This window comes from Colletotrichum godetiae, assembly GCF_030913485.1.
Source record: "Colletotrichum godetiae strain CBS 193.32 chromosome Unknown BDP55scaffold_5, whole genome shotgun sequence".
Taxonomy (NCBI): Eukaryota; Fungi; Ascomycota; class Sordariomycetes; order Glomerellales; family Glomerellaceae; genus Colletotrichum; species Colletotrichum godetiae.
The window spans coordinates 1,065,880-1,083,765 of NW_026851253.1; the positions used below are offsets into that span (position 1 = coordinate 1,065,880).

Here is a 17,886-nt window from a genome sequence, read left to right on the forward strand (position 1 = left end):
ACAATAGCTTCGATACCCAGCATTCACAGCACCCACTCTACTTACCTCTTGCCGACTGAACAGCAATAGCGATGCGTTTAGCTCTCGGTAAGCGCCCTTCGGCGCGCCGGAGTAAGTGGGCAAATCTTCTTGCAGTGGCTGCTCTCGCACCTTCCTCGGTGGCAGCAATCCAGTTCACCTCAGTCTCCGATGCAAACCTCGACCTTTCTCAGCTTGGCAGAATTGGTGTGGCGGGCGACTTCAACGGCATCTCCCTCTACCAGTTTGAGGAGCAGAATGAGAAGCCTTACAGCACAAACGGAAGCGAGTCATTGCTTTCTCAGCTGCCCAATGGCGCCTTTGCGTCGCTCATCTCGACTGATGCTTCAATTCACGACATGTGCACATTCACGCTCGACAATGGAACGATGCAGGGAGTGGTAATTGGCGGTAATTTTACGAGCTTGGATGGCACTCAGTCTCAAGGCATTGCCTTGTTCAACCCTAACACCTCCCAGATCACACCTCTGGCCGGTTTGTCAGGTCAGGTTAACGCTCTTCTCTGCGACCAAGCTGCAAACACCGTTTACGTTGGAGGCAACTTCCGCGGTGCCAACTCGACAAACGCAATCGCCTGGTATGGCACTGATGGATGGACTAACCTTCCTTTCGCTGGTTTCAACGGTCCTGTTTCGTCCATCACCAAGGCTTCCAACGGCCACATCGTCTTTGGCGGTAGCTTCACTGGACTCGGCAACACTAGCACTCCCAGTACCCCGGATGGACAGGTAATCAACCTCTCAAGCGCCAACATCACATCGGCCTCGAGCACCTCCACGTCTGGCTTCAGCGACCCTCGCAACATCATCTGCAAGACAGACGGAACCGACGGCTCTGGCAACACTTGGCTGCTCCGCGACAACTCTGCTGGTTTCTGGCAGGCAAGTTTCGGCTTCGGTTTCCAGCCGACCAAGATGCGGCTCTGGAACACCCACCAGGATGGTAGAGGAACCAAGACATTCCGTTTCACTGCTCTCCCTCTGGGCGGTATCTTGAACATGACCTACGTGGACCCTGCAACTGGTCAGAACGCTACATGCACTAGCGAGTGCCCGCTCAGCAACAACTCAACCCTCAAGTTCCAGGACTTCCACTTTGTCAACCTCGTCGGAATGAACTCATTCAGAATCGATATTTCCGAATTTTACGGATCTGGCGGTGGTCTCAACGGCATTCAACTTTTCGAGGACGACATCAATTCTTACGCCATCAACGACTTTAACTCCCCGGCCTGCGCAGACAGTGACACCAAGTCATCTGCCACCACCACCGGCCCTTGGTCGACATCTCCTTCTCTGCAGAGCAGCTCTCAGTACTTGACTGCCAAGCTTTCCGGAACCATCAGCGCAAGCTCTGCTACGGTTACCTTTCTCCCCGATCTCAAGGAGTCTGGCAACTATTCTGTCAACCTGTACACGCCCGGCTGCCTGCAGGACGGTACCTGCCTGACCCGAGCACAGGTGAACGTTACGGGCATCATGTCGTCCACTGGTAGCAACAAGTTTTCTACGTCTCTCTACCAGACTAACAACTTTGACAAATACGACCAGATCTACTTTGGATACATCGAGGCCAGCTCCGCAGACGGCTTCCGACCCAGCGTCACCCTGGCTCCTTTGGCTGGGCAGAGCATCGATGAAATGACCATTGTCGCTCAGCGCGTTGGTTTCACCCTCATCAACTCCACAGGCGGCCTGAATGGCCTATTCGACTTCGATCCTTCGTCTGCCACTGTCAACACGGATTTCAAGAGCTCCAAGATCAACCAGCTCGGGTCCTCATTCTCCTCAGGATCTGCAGTCACTAGCTTGACAACTGCTGGTGATTTGGTCATCGTTGGAGGCAACTTCACGTCATCCACTGCCCGCAACGTCATTGGTATCAACACTGCAAGCGAGGCTACAATGGCTCTCGACGGCGGTCTCAACGGCGAAGTGAAGGCGATGGAACTGAACGGCACCCAGCTTTACGTCGGTGGTGTCTTCTCTAACACACTTGACAATGCCGTCACAGGTCTCAACAATGTCGGCGTATACGACACCTCCGCCAACACGTGGACTGCGCTTGGTGCAGGCGTGAACGGCGAAGTTTCCCATGTTGTCCCAATGCTGGTCAACATTACAAGTGAGAGTGACGCAGAGTCGGTTGTTACATTCACCGGCGATTTCAGCGAGATCAACGCGTTTGGCGACAACTCGGCTATTCAGGCCTCGGGCTTCGCCGTCTGGGTGCCCTCCCAGAAGAACTGGCTGCAGAACCTCAACGGCCCCGTCCCGGCCTTGAATGGAATCCTGACCACTGGAATCCTTGATCTTCCCGGAGGAGGATCTCTCTACGCGGGATCGATGACCTCGGCCACTATTAGCGCCAATGGTGCCGTCACCCTCGCTGAGAAGTTTGGCCAATTTCCGGTCAAGTTCAAGTCATCTTCCACGACTTCAAGCACAGTCAGCAAACGCGATTCTCTTGCTAGCGGCAATATCACGGGTGTGGTCACTGGCGCATTCTACACTGGTAACAACCGCAACATTACCATCCTAGGCGGCCACTTCACGGCTGTGGGCACCAACGGCAGTTCCGCCAACAACCTGGTGCTCATTGACGGGTCAAACTCGAACTCGATCACCGGCCTTGGCTCCCAGATTGAAGACAACTCAACCTTCCTTGCCCTCGCGGTTACTGGTGATCTTCTCTTTGCCGGCGGCAGCGTCCGTGGTAGCGTCAACAACAATGACGTGCGCGGTATCATTTCCCTGAACCTCCAAACCGCCACCTTCAACAGCACGCAACCTCCCGGCATCAGCGGTGGGAACGCGACTGTCACATCCATCGAGGTCCGCCCCGATTCTGGTGATGTCTATGTTGCTGGCTCTTTCGAGTCAGCTGGAGCCCTTGGCTGCCCAGGTGTCTGCTACTATGACACATCTCTGGCAGGTTGGAACCGCCCTGGTGTCAACCTCGAAGGCACCGGCCATTGCCTCATCTGGACCAGCAAATCCCAGCTTGTCGCCGGTGGCAACTTCACCTTGAATGGTACCTCTCCTACTATGCTTGCCATGTATAGCCCCGATCGCCAAGCATGGTCTGCTTACCCTGGAGAGGACTCTCTGCCTGGTCCTGTCGAAGTTTTGACGGCTGGATCGAGTGACCGCAAGCAACTCTGGGTTTCTGGAACCTCGAACAACGGCTCCATTTACCTGATGAAGTACGACGGCTCCAAGTGGCAGTCTGCTGGAATTACTTTACTTCCCGGCACCCTTGTCAACAGCATTCAAGTCTTTTCTCTGACTTCATCCCACGACAACACCGACATTCTTGACTCCAATCAAGCCTTGATGATCACCGGTTCCTTGAACGTCCCTGGCTTCGGTACAGCCTCGGCTGCTATCTTCAATGGCACAACCTTCCAGCCGTACGCGCTCACCGTCAACAGCGGTAACACCGCCGGTTCTATTTCGAGGATCTTTACCGAGAACCAGGACTTCTTTTCTGACAGTGGTAAGTTTTGCAACCCCGATGCACTTGAAGATGCGTACTAACATCAAAGTAGACGGCCGCATGGCTCTTGGATTCATTGTCCTGATTGGACTCGGTATCTCACTCGCCCTCATCTTCCTTATCGTCATCGTCGGTATGGCCCTCGATCGCCTGCGCAAGAAGCGTGAGGGATACTCGCCAGCACCGACATCGATGTACGACCACGGCGGCGGTATGAGGAAGATTCCTCCCCACGAGCTGCTTGAGTCATTGGGCAAGGGCCGTCCTGGCGCTCCGCACGTGTAGCACTTGTGAGGAACGTTTCGGTTTCGGTCTTTCATCAGGGTTTTGCTTTCTGGCGTTTGGACAGGCATGGCGTGGAAAAAGGATACCATCGCGGCTCGACATCTTTCACCATCGGAGGCATAGAATCAGCTGTTGAGTCCAAGAGGGACGAAGACGGCACATATTCGACACATCACGCCAAAACACAACACAGTCTTCGACAGCGGTACCACCTGGTTACGATTAATCGGTGCGGTACGCCGTACGATCTCACGGTAGCCTCGTGGTCCGCCTCGACTTCTCTGCATTCGATTCTTCACGACCTCACGACCTTTGTTTAATGTCTACATGTTTAGTCATACCATCATGCGCGTCAAGACGCTTTCTCTTCTCGGACACAACCAGCAAGGTTCTTTCCCAGGAACTTGTACACTACAACTGGACACAGCTCCTTTATGTCATCGAGCTGGTCGCGCGCATACACCAAAACAACCAAACAACACCATTCACTATCAGTCACTTTTCATTTTTTTTTATTTTTTTTCACTTTGTCGTCTCAAAATGAGACAGTCCTGGAGTTTCCCAAGGTCGGATGGGAGAAATCAAGGCTTCTTTCTGAACTTGGAGGTATGAGAGAGAGAGGTGGAGGAAAGGAATTCTCTTTTTTTTCTTTTCAATTTCGGCCATCCAGTCTTGGCTGAGGCTGTTTCTACCAAGCTTTGAAGACATTAGCAGTAGCTTCATGGCGGTTGAGTGCCATAGGTAGCTTAATATCCAGAATCGAACAAGGTTTACAGTAACATTCCTCTTTTGCCCACCATCGCGATCCGTGCAAGCGAGTGCCTCGACATCTTTCTCCTGGTCGTGAAGATGACGAAGATACGAAGAGAAATGCCATTAAGTGTGTCCGTACTCCGGTGTGTAAACCCCCCCTGATAATGTCTCGTAACACTGTCTCAGCCACGTAGAAAAGCCTTCTCCTCCTCTCCTCAGCTAGAAAATGTCTCGCCCTACGTACCTATACGACGTTGAAGCCCATTGCCAGCACCGTCATCGTCAGATCGCTTGTAAGCTTTAAGCTGCTTGCGTAGGTATCTCTCGAGAACCCCTTCGATGACCGATCTTTTTTGCGTTTGACCCCCCCCCCTCCCCATCGTCTCTCGCTCCTCCTCCTTATGCCACTGCCGGTATGCCTTCGAAATTGTGCACTACTGGCAAAGACTGATTCATCTTGATACAGCGCCTTACACGCCCCCCAGCACCCCTCCCCTCCTAGGTCTCGTTTACCTAGGTAGGTACCGATACTGCAATGCCGGAAGCTCTCTGAGCTTAAATCAGTGAGTGAGTGAGTTTCGGCCGGAATGCGCAGATTAGTTCGATTAGAGGAGGGAGGGGGGGAGGTGGTTTCGTGTATACGGGCGTTCGTGATTTCGTGAAAAATGGGAGCTACGAGCTGGGAGTTTTGCTATCAAAGCCATTGGGAGCTCAAGCTCAAGCTTGAACGGCCTCTCTCTCTCTCTCACACACACACACACACACACACACACACACACACACACACATACACTCCCCGAGCTAGGAGGAAGAGGGGTAAGGGGGGAAAAAAAAGACGTTGCGCTTAGCCGAGAGCATCTGTTCACGATATTGACACCGGAAACAACCTGGACGCACCACAAGCAATGCACACGATTACACTATACTGCGCTATAAGAGGGGCTTTAGATCGTAGATGGCGGCGATCGGGGTAGGAGTTAAACGTCTGAAAGCTCAAGTCCGCTTGCGTTATGAAGTCTCATCTCTTCCTACCTCCTCCTCCTCCTCCTCCTTCTCGCCCGCAAGCTAGATATCAAAAACCTGATACTTTCGATGCTCTCCCACACACTCACTAATATGTCACCGCACCCCGGCGTTGAGATCTCTCCCGTGTGCCCGCGAAGTGAGACACAATTTGTCTTGTTTTTTTTTTTTTTTTGCGGATGATCGTCAGCTAAGGGCGTAGATCGGGTTCAATCTACTCAAGGATTCTTCTCGTGAGGCTTACGAGACAAGTCGGCCTTCTCCGGTGCGAGTGGACTACATCTCAAACCAAGGCTCTACATTTGTTAGCCCTGGAGATGTGCATTTTGATGAGGACTTTTGGGGGGGGGGGGACGACGACGACGGCGGCGGCGGCGAGCTTCATGTTGATAGCTTCGGCTGAAGCAACCATAACCTCTAACCCGACGAGACCATGTAGACTTGATCTTCGGGAAGACATGAGAAACATAGACGCCGTGTATCTGTACGAAATACTTGCAATCCACTTCCTTGCAAGTATCCGTACATGTAGATACTGACTTTGAGGTTACAGCGTAGCCAAGACAGGGCTGTTGTGTGGTTTGGCAGCCATGCACTTACACCAAGGCCCAAGGGCCCAACCTCTATCGTGCCATGCCATGTCATGCCATGCTCTCGCTATCAGTGCTAAAACTCCGAATGCGGGCGTTTCTTGGGCCCTTGACGAACAAACAGCCCAGAAACACGGCTTCCAACCCTCGATATCGGGTTGCGAGAGGGTCAAGAGCAAAGCCGCTACACATCCACTCAGCACTCAGCACTCAGCATTGAAGCCATTGAAATGCACCCCTACGGAGAGCTGCTTGACGTGCTTGCCCTTCCTTGCTTTGTTGCATCAGAAACCCTTCACGCAGAAAAGGACGATTATGATGCGAAATCTGGCTGCAGCCTTCCCGATCGGGGGTTGCTTCCGTCGTCGAGACTATAGTGCCTTCATCTCGGAGAGGACCCTTGGGGGCCCCCATCCCGCTGGCCCCGGCAGGATCCAGAGGGGTAAGAGCCAATTGCTTCAAGTTGAGGCATTAGATTCCAATAAACATTTTCCTTGTCTTGGGGTTTTTGAACTGACGATGGTGATGATGCTCGTTGAATGGGCCATCTCGGGTGGCAAAAAAAAAAAAAAAAAAGCAGACTAACAAAACCAAGGCCGACGGATGTCAGAAAATCTCGCAAGGGGGGGTCTTGTTAACCACCAGTACGATCGATTGTAGGTAGGCAACGAATTTGATATAGCGCGAGACAGGATGGGGACGGGGGACCGCACCGCAACAAGGCAGAGGTAAGGTAGGGCGAACCTTGATGGTCTGTCCCCGTCCGTTTGCGCAAGTCCGGTTACGGGGCCGTTGGCTGATTTGAGCGGTGAAGAGGCCGGCGCCGCGGAGACTTTACAGGGACTGGGGGCGGGAGGCAGGCAGGGAGGCAGGGAGGTTGTCTTGCGTGTTGGTGAAAGACTCGGCGATTGGCCATGTCTGCTGGTAGTTGGGGAAAAAGTGACTGCCTTGAATGAGAAAATGCCCGGCAATTTTGTGGTGGCAATTCAGGGTACTGCATTTGAAGGCTTGGATATTAGCTGGTCCCATTGGCCTCGATGACTTGTTTGTGAGTCGTTGGTGATACGCCGTACGTATACTTCTGAGCATGGGGGTATTTGCAACCTCTTTGCTTTGTTTCCATATACTGCGATACTGTGGTAGAGAGGGTGAGAGGCAAGCCGGTCATTGCTGCAAGTGGTCCGCGGCGTGCCGGTGCGTGCTAGCAAAAGCCAGGGACTCTGCAACACTGAGATGGTTCATTGGTAGCGCCGGAGCAGTGAGGCTGGCTCTAAGTGCAAGGATGTCAACTCGGGTGCTGGGATTCAGTGTTATCTGATGCTCATGAGTGGTGGAGGGCGGATGGTTCCCGCCCCGGGGCATAGAACCATTGAAAGAAACTGAGTCCAGCGGCTGTCAGGCCGGCGGGAGGCGACAGGCGACAGAGGGCTGCGAATTAAGGTCAAGTCAGGCAACATTTATCTACTGAACTCTCCGCAATGGCACAGGGTGTGTTTGACTCGGGTCAGAGGAGTCGCAACCACAGTCGAACCTTGGACACGCTTGGATTGAGTTGGATTGAGCAGAGGGGACGCTCCGGTGCGTAGAGTAACGAGCATCTCTCATCTCGTCTAGGTATCCGTCCTCTGAGCCTGTCTAAGACTCTAAGGGCATTGGCATTGCGGTAACTAGGGTGTGGTGTGGCCGCATCGTCCCGCCGTTGTTTTTTCCTTAGGGGTCTGTCGAAGTAGGTATGTAAACAAAAGGGGGCTCGGAGTACCGGAGTATAGGGGTACGAATAGACGCTGGAGAAAGTGCGATGGCAGTGCAACACGGTTGGTCTTGGTTCCGCAGACTGCTCGACGCCTCAGGATGATGGTATTTCCTGGCGCCTGAACATGGACATCTACGAAAATGCCATAGTGTAGCGCCTAAGGGTGTGCAGTCCGTGTCACCGTTCTTCTTAGAGGTGGGAGTGAGCGAGCCCGAGACAGGCAAAACGCTGTATCCTTACGGATACCTACTGGACGCCTCTGTCTGCCAGGGCAGTTGGTACCGCAGGGCGTAAAGTCTCCTGGTCCTGTACACCTAGCGGTCAGTGAGTGAGCTGGCCAGGAACACGGTTTCTTCTGGAAAGGTATCTCGCGGTGTCGTCTGGTACTAGTGTGATAGTGTATGCGTACGGATAGTGCAGTGTTTGCCAGGAACATGCCTCGACCCCTATTTCCCACTTCTTGGTTCCGTCCCAAGTGACGAGGCGACTGCGATACACGGGCAGCGCAAAGACGAGACACGGACATCCCTGTGGCCACTGCTGTCAAGGGATGAAGGATGCCAGATGGTTCATGGACCATGAGGGTTGGCATCACTTGGGCTGCGGGCCTGCGGCAGATCTTGTGTTTCGAGATGGGTGGAGGTGCCAAAGAGAACTTTGAAAATAGGGTGGAGGAGGTTGCGAAAATAGAAACCAAGGAAATAAGGGTCGGTTGGCTTCCTCTCTCGTTCTTTGATGAGATGAAATGCGTCGACAGGGAACATGAAACTTCGGTTGAGAGAGCATGCGCCATGCCTGCGCCGTACGAATGAATAAGGTACGGTCCACGGATGATACCTGCTGCCCATTGATCCAATCACCAGTGTGAATGTCGGCCATGGTATTTACTCAGTGGGGCCGGGGTCAATTAGAGCTTTTGGGGCCGGTGACAGGGCCCTTGGGAGTTGCATGGAGCTGAATTGACGATTTTCTACTCTCTTCATTTTCCTGTAACGATTTTCCAGTGACATGTCTCTCGGGTCAGAGATGAAGGAAGGAGGCACCGCCTTGGGATCTGAGGCAGGCATATTTCACTTTTGTCATGATACCTTCCTACCTTGCATGCATTAGCCAGAACTGGTCGTTGCATTTCATTCTTTTTTGGCAGCCGTGGCTGGGGGTGTGCAAACAGCAGAGTAAAGTACGTGTCCCGCCTTGAATCTTGGACATTTGCTGGCGCCACCCCCCCTCCCCTCCTTCCCCCCATGGGCGAATCGTTGACCAGTCAGATGAGCCGGACCCCATGGTGGCCGTGGCACAATGACGTTTGTGGATGCCGGTTCAGAGTGGGAATACCACAGAGTCATTATCCCCGCTTTAGTCCCGCTCCTGAAGCCACCGACGTCACCGATGCCGGGTTGTCAATTCTAACGACGAACCACGGCATCCACCCATCCTCCACACCCTCTTCGCTTTCCCGTGCAGACGTGCCCTTTCCCTCCAGATGCCTTTTAGCATCGCACATTCCCTATTAGCTTAGGTACCTTAGGTGGGATGAGTGCTGCTTTACCGTAGAAACTCGAGCAACTCGAACTTGCGCTAGCCCGTGCCAGCCCTGCTAGCGGCCCACACTAAGCCCTTTCGAGGGATCAGTTTTATCCGATTATATAATCGACTAAACCGTATACGGAAGGCGGTAAGTGATTATTTTCCATTTTTTACTCCTACCCAACTGCCCACTTCCACCGATTACATCACCGATTTGACCACCAATTATACTGTCAATTATACCTCCAATTACACCTCCACCACGGGCCTCGTCGACGTGCCCACGATGCCCTCACGACGGGCCCTTGCCGAGAAGGATTCGAATACGGCAAAAGTGCCAATTACACCTCCAGCAGCTAAGCGCCGCGGGCCTGCTCCTACCCCCATCAAAGACCGGAAATATACACCGCGAAGTGGCCCAATCAAGCGCCGCCAGCACCACTATACCCACGATACCAAAGTCAACGTCCTGATGTTTTTAGAGCATCACCGCGTGAGGAAGCTCGACGAAGAGTCGATTTGCCCCCCGAGGCTGCGCCAGGGCGAGACCGAGCTCCCAGGGATATACAGACGTCCCACATACCAGGAAGCCGCAGATTGGTTCAAAGTCCCTCGAAGCACGGTTATCTCCTGGTATCAGAACCGCGAGTCAATCGTCAATCGGTCCTCCAACTACGCCTACCACCCTCAGTGGCCAGAGCTCGAGACAGCGCTATACGGCGCCTTCCGCCAGCGACGAAGTGAGGGAAAGCTCGTTAGTACCAGTTGGTTCAAAAGGACCGCTAAGCGGATTTTCGCCCAGCAGAACCCGAACAGCAAACATCTTTTTATTTTTTCCCCCGGTTGGTTTCGTGGCTTCCAGAATCGTATGAGAATTACCCGACGTCGACTTACCAAACAGGCAACGAAGTTACCCACTGAGTACTTCAAAGTTGTCAACAGCTTTCTTTCCTTTATCCGACGAGTTAATCAAATGGCCCTGGCTAAGGTGAAGCGGTCTAACGTCGGAGATTTACTCGGAAGTCCAGCCCGTCGATTTCCTAACTCGCGAATTCTCAACCTCGACGAGACCCCAGTTCCTTTCGAATACCTAGACGGTTACACATACGACGACGTCGGGGCCAAAACCGTGGCTGGCAAGAGCGACCGCAGCGGTTGGGGCAAGCGGCAGGCCACATTAATACTCTACATCTTCGCCGACGGCATACAACGAATTAAACCGAAAATAATATTCCACGGCAAGCCCGCAGAGGAAGGGGGTCAATTATGGAAAAAAGAGGGCCTATTATACGCAGAAGGAGTGACAGTTGAGTTCAACAAGACTGCCTACAACAATGAGTACTTGTTCAAAAGATGGATTGAAGAGGAATTGGTAGCGCTGACTAAGGGAGACGAGTACCTATTGGTAATGGATGTCGCTTCCTTCCATAAGACAGATTCCATCCTTGCGCTATTACGTCAGCACCACATCACACCCTGCCTCATACCGCCAGGGACCACTTCCCTCCTCCAACCTCTCGATACCGCAGTCAATAAGCCCTTCAAGCAGTGGCTTTCAGAAGCAACCGACGCTTACGTACTCGACGAGGAAGAAAAAGCGCTGAATAAGCAGGAGGAGCTCAAGTGGGAGACGGGTATGAAGAGAATAATGGTCACCAAAACAGTCGAGACGGCAGCCGCTAAATTGGCCCACGAGAAGGGCTCAATGGTCAGCCAGGCCTTCCTGCAGTGCGGAATATCTATTCGGCCCGATGGCAGCCAGGTCGACGAGATCCGGATCAAAGACGTGCCCGCCGAGGCCATCGATTACACTGGGTGGGAGCTCTTCGACGTAGAAGCCCACATTGAGCAGGAGACGCTGCAAGAGGAGATTCCAGACTTCGCTGTTCTGAACGACGGGTTAGAGTACATTTTCACAGCAGAGGAAGTCCGTGATGGCATCAATGGGCAGTTCGTCGACCCGACAGTCCAACCGCCGTATGAATAGGGGCCCGTTGGAGGCAGTGGGCCAGGGGACAGTCAGGGGCTCGGTTGCTTACGTACGACTGCTTCCAATTGACACTTTTGCCCTTTTTGCCAATTCGACGAGAAAAGCTCAAAACCGACGAGAAAGCCAAAATAATTATTGAATTATATCAATTGTGGGTCCGGCCTCGACGGCGAGCTCTCATTGGTCAGATCGATCGAAATGTTAACCTACGCCAAAAATAGGTGGCGGCCGCATTTAACCACTTTAGGCAGTATTACGATTCTGCCATAGCGCTAGCAGGGCTGGCACGGGCTAGCGCAAGTTCGAGTTGCTCGAGTTTCTACGGTAGTAGGCACGACACTGCAAGATACCTGCCCGCAGTACCGGCCGGGCGTGCCTGCCGATTGGGGGTCGATGAACCCCACCACATTGTTTACTTGTTATATCTTTTTTTTTTCTGCCCATATCCGCAACTGCTCCTGCGCGGGAAATTGGCGGTGTGTTGGAGGTTGGAAGTGACGATGACTTGCATCAGAGACGGAGCAGCTGGTGATGTCTTCATGCAGTTGCTAGACAGAGAGCTCCCTGTCGCTCGTGTTACTGAGGACAGCATGTCATTCTTCGGTTCGGCCTTGCTGGGCCCAAGGATGTGTGGTACTTGTAACTCTGCGACGATGGAGGAAGGACCTAGGTAATGAGAACGGGAAAGCAAGCAGGGACGAGGCATGAGTGAGTGACAGCATGACCATGCCACCCACAAGTCGTCCCCAGCCCTCCAGCTTCATTCATTATTCTCCTCCAAAATTCCTCCTAGCTTTGTGGCCAACAGAGCGCGACCCTGAACATACAGACAGACGAATCAACATATCATACACACCTCGCTCACTCGCCGAGACAGCAATGACATCGCATTTGGTTCGTAAACATGCATTGTCCCTTGCGAGCCGACCGTGAACCAGAAAGTCAACCGAGCTTGCACCAATACCACCACCGACACCACCACCATCACCCACGCCTCACTCTTCCCCATCGAACAAAAAAATCCGGGGTGGGCGTTCAGACCCAAGGGTTTCTAGGAACAGCAGAAGGACCCTGAAGATCCCATCTCGAGAGGCGTCTGCCTTGCCCCAATCCAACGCTGGGTCTGCGTGCAGCTAGCCGCACTAGTGCGTCCGCTCGTTGGCTGCTTTCGATGCAAGAATCCTCCAACCGAGGGGGTATCCGTACGGTGCACCACACCTCACCACCCAATGGAGACGTCTGTTGCGAAGCCTGCGATTGAATCCAATCCCTCCGTGACATTCCCCGGCCGCCAAATGGCCCGCCGCCAGCGCCGCCGCGGTACCATGCCGTACCACACGGCCTGCGAGCTGCGGGCTGCGGGCACGGGCACGCACATTTACTATCCGTACTGCTAGAAGTCGACCAAACAACGAACACACTCCCGCCCACCCATCCACCCACCCAAGCACCCATGAAGATACATTTGCAGGCACTAGCTATGCTATCTACTACCCACCCACCGCATCCAACTCAATAACCGACTCCAATCACCACTCACAACCTAAATCACCGCACACGACACGATAGGAGGACCAAAGTCTGTGCCGCGGCCACCATGACGTTGATGTCAATAGGTAGGCCTTCCCCCCCCTGAAGCAGCCATCTGTCTCGTCACTCGTGCGCCGATATCTCGATGACGTAGCTCTGTAGGACCCTTGAGGCTTGGGAAGGACGAACACTCGAGGGCTTTTACCTTCCGTGGTCGGCCACTTTGACGCCTCGCCAGCTTTTTGCCGTTGCGCTGCCGTCGTTGGCGCGCCCGCTGCAATTCGAGTACCGCATGCTACCTCGCCAGTTGGGCGGAACCTCCGCATGCCATCACAAACCTCGGATGGTGGACAAAGGCGGTATCGAAAGACGGACGCCAAGCAATTCCGATTCTCGCTTGCTCAGCATCGCCTCGCATCTGGCACACAAGGCTTCCATTATATCACGCATCACTTTAACGGACTAGCAGCGCACTGCATCGCGATTCGAGCACAAGATCATTCTGATGGTGTAATGGCAGAATCCTTGCAGAAGCGCGACTGGACATCCCCGTTCCCGTGATCTGGGGTAGGAAAGCCAGTCACGGCAGGCTTGGAGACTTGTCACGCGCTTATCCGCTGAAGGATGGACACGAGTGTGTGTCGGTGTCGGTACCTGGCGGATCGTCGGTCCTCCGGCAGGCTTGGGAACGTCCGCCTTATCGCCTCATTTGCTTGCCGTCCTCCAGGCTTCGTGGGGTGTGATGTACAGCGAAACCTAGCACCCGGTGATTCAGGGATAGCATGGGGATGAAGCTCCAGAGAAGTCATGTTTTGAATATCATTTGGTTCCATCGAATCGGGTGCCTCGTGAGCAGAAATCCCAGCCAAATCCTGTGTCAATGTGCCCTTTTCTTGCTGCTTTTGGTCCGGCTCGGTACGGGTACGGTAGTACGGTACATCTGGCGCTCTGGTCCTGCTGGATGTAACCTTACCATGCTCCCCGAGGATCAAACAAAGACGTCGTGGGCAGTGGGGTTCCTATCTTATCGCGCAGGGAGCCGGCCCTCTCAGAGACTCAGACCGACCATCTTGAGAAGTTGAGCCGGACCATGTCACCGAATGCCGCTCGAGTAGGCCCCGTTGTGTATACCCAAGGACCAAGGTCCCAACGGAGTATGCATGATCAGAATGGACCTGTCTTCATGGAGTTTTCATACGCTTTTCTCTGGACGGATACATGACCGACATTGTGGCCCAAAGCACCAGGCATCAGGTTTAAAACGTCCCCAGCCAGTCCACAGTTCAGACTTCAGGGCCGCCGGGATCCGTCTCGTCCAAGATCGCCCCGCCCAAGGCGATGCCGTCCAATCATTCCTATTCAGCCCACTACAAAGCTTGATCGAGCTTGACTTCAGTATATCTCTCGAGCAGGAAATGATCAGAGGTCGCCTTGTTGCCAAATCCCAGCAGACAGATGCTCGCTGCTCGACGCGTGCCCATGTGCGGAGTCTGACATGTTGCTGAAACACGCGCATCCACTTTTACCTTCATCTCTAGTTGCGCCGAAGTTGGCTCTTCTTATTGCGCCCCGTGGGACGGTCGAAGAGCTGGGGCTGCGGCTGGGATGAGGCAATTCGATGCTGAGAACGACGACAACCACGACAACGGTGTGGGCACATGCTTTTTGTCGACTTTCTCCACCTCCCACATTTCCCTTCAGGCTTTCTCTGATAGCTCGTTGTTTTCAAGCACATAGGCATTGGGTTTGCTTTGCGGCTTGCCTCATCTTGCATAGCCTTTGCCTTGGCCTGCCCACCACTTGCAGCACCAAGGTCCGCAGTCTCCATTTGTTACGGTTCATACATGTCATCCCCAGCCCATCCATCTCCAACCCATCCAGTTCAGCGGAGCTCTACTTCCTTGCTCCCCTTTCCCAAGAACCCCAGTTCCCCGTCTTCGCAGTCCTTGGTGTAATGCCAAATTGCCAATGACAAAGTTCCCCTCATCATTCTCGGTCTTCATCAATCTTCATTCCATATCGAATGGTAAGATGCTCTCCTCTTTTGCATCTTACAAGTTGGGGGGTGCTCCACCAAGAGGCCTTACCAACCTGTCAGTCCTCCATTGCATGTGCGATCTTCCACCCTGTATCCTCTCTCATATTGGTCTTCCCGTCCCGTGTCCCTCATTCCCCCTTCTTGGTCGGCTCATACTATACATTAGCTCCAACGGACGGGCATACGACACGACTTAGTGTCTGCGGCAGAATTGCAGATTAATAATTCTAGTGGCCTCTTTGGGATCCGTCTCTTCTTGTTACAACTAACACCACGTCGCACATGGCACTAAATTAGTTACCTCCGTTTTGGCCCATACGCCATCCGTCACTTCACAGCAAGTTGGTTTAGTACCGTCTTGGTGAGATCCCCTTGAGGACTCCGTAAACTACGTAAGCACGTCTCCATCCTTGATAGCGCTCCCCCTCTATCTACGTAACCCAAGGTTGCTTCGTCCCCCGTCTCCGTTAGTCTCTTTTCGTAGCCTCCCCGAGTCTCCGCCCCAAAACGCCTCCATCATGGCGAGTCAAAACCCTTCCCTCTTAGCCGCCCTTCCGTGTCGCCGCGTTCGACTCAGTTGCCGCAACGGCGCCTTGTTCCAAAAACAAAGTCGCCGCTAACTTGCCCGGACCAGGTGACCTTGACCCAGGGCAGCAACGACAACAACGACGTCGCGCCTTGAGCCTCCACTTAATCAGGACTTTTTGTCGTTTTTTTTTGCCTCCCCCGAGCCCCCCGGCGGCATCCAATCCACGTTCAAGATGGATGATCTTATCTGACCATGGGCGCATTCCCATCCTACTACCTAGCATATACCAAGCATGTCAACATGTGTGTATGTGTGTGTGTGTGCGCCCCGCGTACCGAACGCAACCGCGCGCAGATCGCTGACCACGCGGCAGCTTCTCCCATGTTTTCACATGAACACTCGCACAACCCCCTCCCCCTTTTCTAAGAGATCGACGCAGCCTCTTTCCCCTTTCCCCAAAGGAACCCCCTCCTTCTATCAAAATCATGGCGCTTTCCTGGGTGCCTGGCAGTGCTCTGGGGTTTCGTCAGAAAGGCAGTGAGCCCGACCCTCATTTAGGCTTATCCCTCCCATTGGGTTGTCACACACGCATATGCGGTGCCGGCCGGTAGTATACCACTCACTATAGGGAGTACCTACACATACTTTCAGCTTCCGCAGTCGGCGGAAGCGATTGGATTTGCGATGAGACAAAGGCGCGCGCCGTGGTTGAACCACTAGACTACGGATACCAACCCTTTGAAATTTCAGGGCCGTGACATTGGGGGATATCATTGCCCGAATAGATTGCATCGCATGGCAGGTGGCGAGTCGGTGAGAGCCGAACCGTCCACGGTCCAAGCCCCAAAACCACACACATCTCATCTCATGCTTTCGTTCGGCTTCATCCCCATTGCGGGGAGAGATGCATATGTGATGAGATGGCAGGCATGGTGCTTTGGGGGCCCGGGGGGGAAATGGCTCGGGAGCAGGCTGTTTGGGGATGCAGATTGTCGCTTTCCCCATCTCACCTTGATGCAAAGGCGGAGGAGAGGAACAATTCCCCCGGACCCTCGGCGCCGCACCATCTATTTGATGCTTGACCACCTGCAACTAATCGATCGAACGTTGCTACAACTAGAGGTGGTCTGATCTTGCGTTGCCGATCCATCAAGCTTTACTGTGGGATACATGGAGAGCGCGCAAGAATGAAGGGGAGCAGTGTTGTTGATGTGTGAATCTTCTCTTGGAATTCTTCCTCGTACTACTATTATATTATACTGTCCGCAATGTACTATGTGTGCGGTAATACCCATATACAGGGATTCCCAAAATCTCAACCCTAACATCGTCCATCACCGCCAGCATTTGTTTTTTGCTCTTTTTCTCTGCTCAAGTCACGAGTAGAGTATCAAGATCAAAGTAGAAAAAAATCCCAGACGATGCAAACTAGAAAATGCAGTGGCATTTCTTAGTATGATGGGTATAATCATCGTGTGGAAGCTAGTAGTACAAGTCGCCCTCCCGGTTTGGGAACAGGGTCGAGTTTTTGCGAGGTGTGCTGCCGAAGCACCAACCTCTGATTTCGTCATCTAGAAAATGACCCGTGGGTGGAGTATCCCAAACGAGCTGAAATGACATGATGAGCGCGCAACAGAATAACGTATGAAAAAAGCAGGGAAAAACAAGAGTGCAGCCCAATATCCTTTCAACGCCAAGGGTGAGGGTATCGCCAGGTCCTCCACAACCTCTTGGGGATCTTCTTCCTCTTTCGAATATTTGAAAACCGAAAATGCACAAGAACGTGGTTGGTCCAACCTGACCCGTATCCTGGGGGTTGTGTGGTGTGGGGATGAGCGATCGACAGTGAAGTGAATCCGCGCGCCCGTGTCCCCCTTTCTCCTCCTGCAGTTCCCCCTTTCCTTTGCGTACCTCAAACCATGAGGCGCCGTCGACTCTGCCGCATCGTTCCGGAGCCCGCGGGCTCGAATAAGTCGCAGGCAAAAATGAGCCAAAAAAAATTGGTAAAAGATTTCCAACATCTCATGAGACACCCTTTATGACGATGATCCGAAAGTGACAACCCGCCCGCCAAATCCTGTGCCGCCGCCCGACTTTTGTCTCTTTCGCTCGCAGATAGATGGATATTATAACGATTGTAAGAATGGTATCGTGGGAAAGCCGATGAAAAAAAGAGAACCGTCTATAAGAAATTTTGAAATGTCACAACCCCGTTGTCGAGCCACTCGCAGATGTGGAGGGGTTTTGGTGTCGAGAGTGGGTATAGACTGTTGGTCATGACTCGAACCGGGAAAACTCGTGAGCTCGTACGAATCCTACTCGCCGCGGATC

At 53.2% G+C, this 17,886-nt stretch overlaps 2 protein-coding genes across 2 annotated transcripts; one reads left to right on the plus strand and one right to left on the minus strand.

The window, feature by feature from the left end:
* Window positions 1-71: 71 nt before the first annotated feature.
* Window positions 72-3,822, plus strand: BDP55DRAFT_543139 (cellular morphogenesis protein; the record flags this gene model as incomplete). Its single annotated transcript, XM_060568384.1, has 2 exons — window positions 72-3,537; window positions 3,590-3,822. 2 exons carry the CDS (start codon window positions 72-74, stop codon window positions 3,820-3,822), a joined length of 3,699 nt encoding a protein of 1,232 aa, XP_060434617.1.
* Window positions 3,823-17,033: 13,211 nt separating this feature from the next.
* On the minus strand, window positions 17,034-17,764 carry BDP55DRAFT_313086 (uncharacterized protein). Its single transcript, XM_060566695.1, has one exon. It carries the CDS (start codon window positions 17,574-17,576, stop codon window positions 17,127-17,129), a length of 450 nt encoding a protein of 149 aa, XP_060434618.1. The 5' UTR covers window positions 17,577-17,764; the 3' UTR covers window positions 17,034-17,126.
* Window positions 17,765-17,886: the final 122 nt, after the last annotated feature.

What these genes read in the sequence shown, in the direction of transcription:
- BDP55DRAFT_313086 (XM_060566695.1), bottom strand. Translation starts at nt 17,576, where the DNA reads ATGTTGGAAATCTTTTACCAATTTTTTTTGGCTCATTTTTGCCTGCGA.